Below are 10,097 nucleotides of genomic sequence, written 5' to 3'. Positions count from 1 at the left end.
AACCTCTCCAATCTCAACCCCTAGAACCCCCTTCAGCCACTCTTGACCTCATTCACCCGAATTAAAGACATGAGGCTCAACATGCAAAGGATTCTTATGGGAAGCCATGAAAGCTCCACTTGAAGCTTTCCATTCTTCTCAAAGATCAAGCTCAAAACAAGTACAAGAGTACCCACCATCAAAGGAAGTATCAAATCCTTGAAGGTTTCATCCATTGGAGTGCTCTACTCACCTGGACTGACTTGATGGAGAACTTAGAATTGTGGTGGGATTATGCTTCATCCATCTACTTCAAACAATGAAGAGGTATGTCAATTCAATCTCAATCTCTCATCTTAATCCACTTATTGACCTTAATCCCTTTTGTTGGAGAGATTAAGGATGCATATTGCCTCTTAGTCGAGTCCTTCACTGTATGTATTCTACCCACATGAAATCAGTAACCTACTTGCTCCTATTTGCCTTCCAATGCATCGTGTTAACTCTCCATCATTTGTTCTTGCTAACACTAACTACTATAAGATCGTGTGTGTCTTGGATTAATCCCAAGTGGATAATAAGCCATTGTAAAAGGGTAAGTGGCAACCAATGAGTCGCTTGATTGCTAAGGAAAGCCCTACCTAAGCTCTTTAATCAATCCTTGTATCTCATGAAAATACCCAATAATTATTTTCCAATGCACCTCGTCCTAGTTGCTTGATTAATAATGTCTACCATATATACTGTGGTTGAGGAAAAAGGCCGATGCCAAGCAAAGTGGCAAGTCAAAAGAGAGGCGACCTTCCCTTAAGACCTTGAAGGGGTGCACAACTTGGCGCTTGGGGGAAACTTTGCCCACCTCCTAGTGATTCAAGCCCCAATACTTGTATGCATGTGTAGAACCACTCCATTTTCATCCCATTCCAATGAGATAACCCCTATTTGGACATACTCTCAGTGATCAAGGCACCCAGATATGACATTTGACATGTATGCGATCAATACGAGATGTATGACACTAAAATTTACTTATATAGTGATGGAAGAGCAAATAGATATATCAATGTACTTGGGATTATGCTCAATATGCTTAGGATGTTGCTTATGATGATGCGTAGGCCCCTTAGCCCATGAGCCATTCATACAGTGCATGTGGGAATTGGGACAAACAGTGTTTTAGTCACAAGCACTCAAGAATAGTCACAAAAATTTTGATGCAAAAAAAATTATATTTGCATTTGGGAGTGGACATATAGCTCATGTGGAAGAGGGCTTTGTCCCCTTTGATTTGAATAAAAAATCTCCCCAATTGGAGCTATGGTCCAAAAGTTACAACCATTTTTGTGCACTGAGGTCATTGTGTACAGGGTGTAGACCACTTCAAGACAGGCACATAAATCCAATTGCAGAATTCACTGATCATGTTTTGTCAAAAAGATTGATATCTCATCTTGAAGAGATTCTTCCATTGTGATTTGAATCAAAAACCTCACTGATCGAATTTTCCTAATATAAGTTATGTCCCATTTACTGACAGTGTGTCTTGTGGACTGCACTTAAAGAATTGGTCAAAAAGGCAAAAGCAAGGCACATGAGGAGGTCCAGAGGGAGATTAGGAACTCCATGACCTCAATGAATGATGAATCTAGCTCGACACAAAATCATGGTGATATGCACAAGGAAGTGCCCAATATGGACCCCTACAACATGCTCAATCACACTTTATGTTGGCATGAGCTTTGTCACATGGAGAGACATAATGACATGGTTGCCAATAAGCTCCCCCATCATCCATGTAGCCAACCCTCTAGTGTGACCCTCACCACCCACCATTGGTAGAAGTTTCCCCACTCTTCCTAGGAGCCCCAATGGCACTTATATGGCTCAGTCTAATCATGGACAATACGGTATTAAGGGCCAAAATGGAAATAATGGATAACATGGTAATAATGGGTAGCATGGCTATAATGGGTAGCATGGGATAAATGCACAACATGGAATGTATGGACAACATGGTATACAGACATCATGGTATGTATGGACAACAAAGGTTTCATGGGTAGTAAGGCCCCAATGATCTCTATGATAAGATCCTTCTCACTAAATACAATGGGCATTCCCCATCCCCATTGGATTTGGAAGAATAGACTTCCAAATTAGAGTCCTATTTCAATATCTACCCCCGACGGATGATCAAAAAATTATCTTTGCATCTCTCCACTTGGAAGGGTTTTTTCACACATTGTGGCACTATATTAATCGAGAGAATAATTAGTTTATTGATTGGGAAGAAGTTAAAATGCACATGGTTCAAGTATTTGTATCCCTCATGAAAAAAGAGCAGTAGTACGACAATGGTACACTCTTGAACAATGCAATCTCATTATATCAAAGTACACAACTAGTTTATGAACTCAACCATGTATGTGGAGAGCATTAGTGATAATGAAAATTTGTATAAGTACAACTATGGGTTGGAACCAAGCCTTATTCGCGGATGTCATGGCTCAAAAAGCATAGTACCTTATTTGATGCAATTGAATTGGCTGAAATATATGCAATTAGAAAGTACCATTAAAATGAAAATTTTTAGCAAGGTAGCCCCACATTCCATTGAGGTAAACCCCATATGGGGGTGTTTTTAGAGGCAACCCCATGTTTAGTAGCATCCCCAAAATACCCACTTATCCCCCCCCCCCCCCCTCCATGTTTAAAAAAATAGAGTACTTCTTGGACGGCACCTGGCTCTAATGGTGAGAGAAAATATCCTGAAAATAGACCTCGCACTACATCAGCCTCGAATGGTTCAAGTGGTTAGAAGTTCATTTCTCTATGTTGTGAAGGAAAGGAAAGAAAAAGGCCTATGATTTAGATGTGGTGATAAGTACACAACAACGGACCATGTCTCAAAATGCTCTCACAAGTCAATCAAAGTCAAAATTCATAGCATGTATGTGATGGAAGATTGGAACAATGATGAGGAGGAATTACTTGTTGAAAATGAAGAGTTTGATGAGGATTTGGACTAGGAGTAGTTCTATGATTTGGAGGATGGGTTTCCATTTGAACAAGGTGGTCTTCGAGATGCGTGGTGCCTTTTCAACTGTCGATCCCAACTCTCCCCTTCATTGAATACCCGTGTGATATAGTCTTGAGGCTTTGTAGACAGTTTGACATGCATATTCTCCATCATTTGCCTCTTTACCTAAGAGGCTTGCATGGAATCATTACCACATGTCATAGCCTTCACACTTGAAAGCACTATATAGGCCATGCTAAGCCATGATGCCCTGCCAGAATGAATAAAGGCAAGCTTACCACTTAAAAGGAATTAAAGGCTCATTGCTTTCGTTCCCGTTCTCAATACCCCAAAACTTGATCATGTGATTCAGCCTACTAGCATTGCCTTCTTCATGGGGTTGGGGTTGGGAAGTTTGATGAGCAAAATGACTTCAACAGCCATCATGAGGGCAAAACCTCACTGGTAGCATCCAATTTTTTTCCCCTATTGTGCAATTGAAGCTTGCAAAGGAAGATCAATAGGTGGAATACCCATCACATGAGATTCTTGTGAGATTTAAGGGGGGGGGTAGCTGTTACTAAACCAACCCCCCTACCCTACATACAACTCTCTCCCCCTCAGAATTTCACATTTATAATGTAAGAAAAAAAGGTCTATAACTGGACGTGTAAAAGCAAAAGACACTAGCCTTGGGAAAGCCTAAGCAATTGAGGGGGGGAGAAGGTTGTTTAAGAATGGGTTGGGGTTGGGAAGTCCAACAAGCAAAATGATTTCAATAGCCATCATGAGAACAAAACCTACATGACTACCAACATCCAAAATTTCCTATAGTTCAGTTGAAGCTTGCGAAGGAAGATCAATAGATGAAATCCCCTTCACACGAGATTCTTCTGCGATTTGGGGGGTTGGGGGGGGAGTTTTACTAAACCAGCCACCTTATCCTATATATAATTCTCTTCCCCTCGGAATTTCACATTTATTTATTAAAAAAAGTTTATAGCTGCATGTGTAAAAATAAAAGACACCAGCCCTGGCAAGCCTCAAGCAGTTGGGCGGGGGAGAAGGTGAGAAGGTTTTCTGTTGAACGAAGGGGCCATGGCTTCTGCAGCGAAGAAAGGCGCTAAGAACACCGCAGGCGGCAAAGCAGCGGCTGCTCCCACCCCTGCAGGCAAGACATTTAATGTTCCTATGGCACATTATGGACTGCTTTCTTACAGATTCTGAGAAATTGCATGCCATATAATAATGGCGAAGGATGGACAGGCTTGCGTTTAGGGGTTCAGAATTTTGTTTGAGTGCAAAGACTGTCCCCGTAAGCATTCTGTTTGATGATTATGGTGTATGTTTGGTGCTGTATCATCCAATGACACCATGCAGCAGGTAATTGGACTTTAGAAATGCCGGCATGATACCTAATCTTTTGTGTGGCATGATGACTATCCTCCGCGTTGTTGATGGTTGCGGTATGTATTTCTGCTGTGCCATGACTCTTTTATATCTATCTCACTTTTGTTTGGTGATGAGAACCATTGGAGTAGGAAAACCACCTAGAATCACGATTTGCATGGACCATTTCTACTCTGTTCATCCTATCAGAATGATCATCTTATCGAAAAAACCTCCTGGGATCATGTTTTGCATGGACAATTTCTATTCTGATCATCCCATCATGATGTAATTCTTTTCTCGAGAAGAGAACAGTGAACTGAAAAATTAAACGCCACCACTTTACTTCCAAGATTCTTGTTATCTGATTTCGGTCTCACCTGGCACAAATTGGTTCTATTCAGTAGCTGCAGAGCCTTCTCGTGGAGTTGGCAAGTTCTATTACAGAAGTGGAGCTATCTATGGTACACTGTATGCTATATTCACTGCAATAGTTTAACAGATGAAGCCATTTCCTCTTTCTGAAATGACAGCTTCATACCACAGATGGAGAGTGGATTTTTGATGCCAATCCAGATCAAGTAGCACCCCAGGGCGTACTATCCACAGGTTGGATACTAAGCAGGGTATTCTATAAAAACATCAATGAGATGTCCTAAAATTTGCATGCACAATGTAATGTGTCTATTTGACATAGACATTTGAGAGAGCAAATTTCTTGTGTGGGAGAAAGGCATAATACAGTGGAATGGTGTTGTGATAGCATAGTTCAATGACCGGCTTTATAGATTCATCAAAAGGAGTGCGGTATAGAGATGGAAAAGGGATCTTTAGAGATGGAGACTACAGCTATGAAGGAGAGTGGGTAAAGGACTTGGCACATGGTCAAGGTTTTTAACCTACTGCCCTTTCTTATCACCTTGTCCGCTGAGTTCCTTGCTATCATAGAGAGTTCATTTTGCTACGGCCCAAACTCAGTAGCATCTTCCTGATTACAGTCTATTATCTGGCATGTATGTCACCTTTGCGTTCAGGCTTTTCATCACTGAAACTGCAGAATTTTTATGCTGAAATGTAGGTGTTTTCAAGTTTGCAAGCGGAGCAGTGTATGATGGTCAATGGAAGATGGGAAGTTATTGCGGAAACGGAACTTATAAAGTAAGAGTACTGTTATGGCATCATATTTTCTATTGTCTTTTCCAACCTACCGATTGTGTTGTCAGTGGAATCTTTTAACAGCACACTGCAGTTGTTGTATGTGAGATAGATATTGACACCTCAAGATCTTACTAACACTTGCTGCATCTAAACACAATCGTGGTTGCCCCTAAGCAGTCCCGAGCTTGTAAATTTATATAAGTGGACCAAGTCTTTTGCATGCTTTTTGTCAAATGCGACCAGTAATATCAATATACTGTAGGTGAAATATGTACCACATCCGTGAGGTAATATCAAAACTTGCTTTAAAGCCTGTTCTGCTCTATACCCCTTGAGAGCATTCAAAACTGCTTTTACTTTAGGAGGGTCACCCCATTCATAGTCTTGGTTACTAAAGTAATGCCCTCACAGAATTTAGATCCCATCTTTGTAAAGAAGAATAATATTTGCTGCTTCTAATTGCATTCTCTCTCCCTTGTTAGTGTACTATTGCCCTAATAATCCTACAAGAGTCCATTATGCACATGAAAATTTTCATTTGGATTCTCTCTCTTTAGTCCTCCATATAGTTGTAAATTAAGAAACGTGTTGCCTTTTCCTTTTAGGGATTGTCTCATTGACATGTGGCTAAGGCCATTAACTACAACTTTGTCCATCTCTCAAGCACAATGATTTAAATCGATCTTTCCATGGGCCTTAGGTTTCAATTCCAATTGATCTAGAAGCCATTGAAGACCTCTTCATCCTCAAATGTGCACCATCTATATAGTGTCTCCACTATGAGTCCGAAGAGAATAACACCAAGTGCTTGTTTAGAAACTAAAAGAGGGTTTTATGTTGTGCATGGTCTAACAACCTATTTTAAAAAGCTATTGGTTGATCATGGTACTTTAAGATTGCACCTAAGAGAAAACTCCATAGCTTTTATCTAGGCCATGAAAGGATTTATTACTTTCAAAGTCGCAACCTTTAACATCTCCCTAAACTCTTGTGTTTTGTCCTTGGTTCATCATGGGAAGAATGGACTTTGGCAATAAAGTCTTAAAGTGAGACCCACCAATCATGATTATCATTTGTCAAACCAAAGAATTCATGACATCCTTAGAATTTCCTAAAGATTATTTTTGGTACATCAAAGGCCTAAAAGGGACACTCAATGATAACTTGATTATAGGCCAATCTTAGCAAAAAAAATTGCACATTTATTGCAATAGAAAGTTTATCAATCAAGGCATAAGGCTTTTATTCCTCATTGTCAACATGCTTCATAATTTTTGCAAAGTTGTCTTCTTCAATGCTAAGGAAATTGATTAAGATCATGATGAGCAGCTAGGCTTAAAAAATCCTATATACATAACCTTGAATTTGCCTTCCCACTATCATTTTTGTAGTCCTTGCAAGCCCATAAGGAGGTTTATACATCAAATAGGACCTCCCAATTGAGTCTATATAATGGTTAGCATCCCTTTGAGGTGGCAATTGTAGAGTACAAATAGTGGAAATTAAATTCTTGAAGTACATTTTATGCATGTTTGTGTACTTGGTGTTGGATCTAAAGTAGCTTTTCCACTCTCAACATGGAAAGTTACGAGTGTAGCTACAAAAAGTTTCATCTCTCAAGCTCTGATGTGTTTGTGCTCATTAACTCATCTTGAGACTCCTTTCTCAGAAGTAAAAGCCACACCTTATCCAAATCTACATTAGCACCATCAAATACATGTTCCCAAATTCTAAGGGCTTAGGATATCTTTGAATATATAATTCTACTCAAAAAAACATTGCTAATCATTTCCAACTAGATACACCATATCATGATGATAGAAATACTTGGGATGGTGTTATCAATCATGTCTAAGATCTAACTTTTGATCTTGTGGGTTTCAAAATTATCGCTCTTGACTCTTTAACTTCATGCTTCCCTTGTAGAGAAAAAATTCATTTGGTTTAAGAGTGGCTATTCACTTATATAATGAAAGGCATGTTGTTGGTATTGTCATGATGATAGGACTTGCACTTATTTCTATTTTGTGTTATTGCTAAATGGCAACACGTACCATACAAATTAATATATCCTTGTTTGACTTCTTTGATGCTCTTCCCATTTCTTATTCCTTTTGACTTTGAAAATGCTGAAAAGAATGGATACATATGTTTGTTTTTTGGTCCTACCATAATCTTTGTGCTTTAAAGACAATTTTGGGCTTTTAAACTTCTTGTTTGAAACTTTCATCCACATATAACAGTGGAATCCAATGAATTGTTTCCATGTCATTGCCATGTCAACTCATGTCCCTTTCCTCAAGATTTTTGCCTTCTCATTTGAATCCCCCTTGATGGAAGGATTTTGTTGTCTAAAGTGATGAAACTAGGTTAAAAAGGGATTGCATAATATATGTCATGGACATGGTAGCATACTTTGTTATGTAAACTAACACATGTATTTGGATACAATATGAGAGAGAGAGAGAGAGAGAGAGAGAGAGAGAGAACTAGGTAAAATGTGAGTGCATAATATATATCATGGACAGGGTAGTATACTTTGTTTTGTAAAATATGTCACATGTATCCACACACACCTCCCTAAGAGAGAGAGAGAGAGAGAGAGAGAGAGAGAGAGAGAGAGAGAGAGAGAGAGAGAGAGAGAGAGTGTGTGTGTGTGTGTGTGCGCGCGCCCAAAGTTTGGTTTAGATTTCTTATGGAACCTTAATACACATGAATTAGATCTTGCATTTTTCTAACATTTTCTATATATGCTTATAAAATATTATTGATATTACATGACTTTGCCTACATTATGTATTCCATCAAAGTGGGGAGATGGTCGTAGCTATTCAGGTGAATGGAAAGACAACAAAATGCATGGAAATGGGGTTTACATAGATAAAGATGGACATAAGTGGATGGGACAATTTTTCAATGGAAGTGGGCCAGGGCTTACTTGTGAACTTTGATGTTGCTCAGTTTTGAAGGCCAAAACATGTGTAACTTCAATTTTTATAATGAGTATGGATAGTTATATGTAAACCTTTAAGATCTTTTCAATATCACACCTTTTTTCATCTTATTTATAAGACTAAACATTCACTTAAAGGTGTCAAGGTTGATTTCTTATTTGAATGCTAGAAATTCTCAACAAAATATATTATATATAGTACATACCTTTTGATAGAAAGCTTTTTCGAGTAAAAGATTCACATTTAGGTTTTCATGTGAAAATTTTGTAATATGAGTATATACTTATATTAGAAAACATTTGCATTATCCTTGTCCTTTCAAGGTCTTTTTCCTTCAAAGGTCTTTAGAGTAGGAGCTTCACATTTAAGTTTTCAAGTGAAAAATCTATTAATATGAATACATAGTTTGGATAAATAACACTAGCAAATCCTTGATCCTTTCAATAATTAAGTCAAAATGATCATGCATATTGGTCAAAATGTAGGAGTGAACTCATCATTTGCATTCAAAAGACACAAGATGAAGTTGGTGGTATCAATAGTTCAAATATTGAGGTGGTTTAAGTGCATAAGATGTGGGAGAAATAAAAATTAGCTTAATCTTTTTTAAAATGTTACGGACATTAAATTTATACTATGTAAATGTGGTTTTGAGAATATTTTGGTAAATTATTCAAATTGTGAGTCTCATAAAAAACATATAATATGAGGGTTGCACTTGTATGTGATATAGTAGACTATCATATTCAAAAGTATCTAAAAATGAGAGGAGAGGCTACAAGTTCTCACATGGCTTTCTAATGTTGTTGGGTGGGTTGTGCAAAGGGTTACCACTTTGGACAAGTGGAAAAGGGGTGTGAACCAAAAGGGTTCTCCTCTTCAAATTTTCATGTGAAGGGGAGGGGGGAGGGGCATTTTTTTAAAAATGAAAAAAGAGGAGGATGGAGGAGGGTGCCATGATGTCAAGATTTATTGAAGAGGGGAGAGATGGTGAGGAGAGCTTCAATGGACCCATGCTATCTAACGATACCATGATTCTTTTGATTTTTCTCACTTCCTATCATCACCTTTAGCTTCGGAATGGTAGCTCGAGTAAAAATATGCAATTTTAAACTTTTTCTCTCCTCCCTCCTCTTGTGGGCTATTTTAGTGGGAAGGATCAAGAGAAGATTGGGATGGGATATGGCTATTCGGCTTAAACCAAATGAAGATGAGATGATGCTAATGTTGAGATGCAATGACCACCACTAATTAGAGTTTGAATTTGGATCAATTTTCTAACTGTGTATGCAACTTTAAAAAATATAAAAAGCAAGAAATCTTGATAAATGTTTTCAATGAAAATTTGATTTTTAAAAATATCTAATCATGAAAAGGATGTGAATATGGTATGGAATTTGATATGAGAGTAGTATGTAATGTGTTCAAGTGTTGTCATAGTTTTTTAAAAAGAAATCCATATCACATTAGTGAGAAATTTATTACAATTTAGGGAGAAAAAGATGGATAAAAGCTTAGGCACAAAGGGTAGCAGTCATGCTCCCTTCTCAGTCCATTTCATCAACACTCTGTAAGGTCAACTTAATACAACACACATA

General features: G+C 38.2%; 1 protein-coding gene across 4 annotated transcripts; it reads left to right on the top strand.

Moving 5' to 3' along the window:
* Window positions 1-3,916: 3,916 nt before the first annotated feature.
* Window positions 3,917-8,587, top strand: LOC148039831 (uncharacterized). 4 transcript variants are annotated; one of them, XM_087694412.1, is made up of 6 exons: window positions 3,917-4,169; window positions 4,795-4,851; window positions 4,934-4,996; window positions 5,176-5,277; window positions 5,466-5,545; window positions 8,356-8,587. In XM_087694412.1, exons 1-6 carry the CDS (start codon window positions 4,097-4,099, stop codon window positions 8,494-8,496), a joined length of 516 nt encoding a protein of 171 aa, XP_087550538.1. In that variant the 5' UTR covers window positions 3,917-4,096; the 3' UTR covers window positions 8,497-8,587. The 4 variants fall into 4 exon arrangements, with proteins under 4 accessions (XP_087550538.1, XP_087550533.1, XP_087550553.1 ...); XM_087694407.1 differs by having other exon boundaries at window positions 4,792-4,851; XM_087694419.1 differs by lacking the exon at window positions 3,917-4,169 and adding an exon at window positions 4,183-4,464 and having other exon boundaries at window positions 4,792-4,851.
* The last annotated feature ends 1,510 nt before the right edge of the window (window positions 8,588-10,097 follow it).

This window comes from Lygodium microphyllum, chromosome 2 (genome assembly GCF_053477565.2).
Source record: "Lygodium microphyllum isolate KBCC chromosome 2, Lygodium_microphyllum_v1.1.10, whole genome shotgun sequence".
Classification (NCBI taxonomy): domain Eukaryota; kingdom Viridiplantae; phylum Streptophyta; class Polypodiopsida; order Schizaeales; family Lygodiaceae; genus Lygodium; species Lygodium microphyllum.
This window is presented reverse-complemented; position numbering and strand designations above follow the sequence as displayed.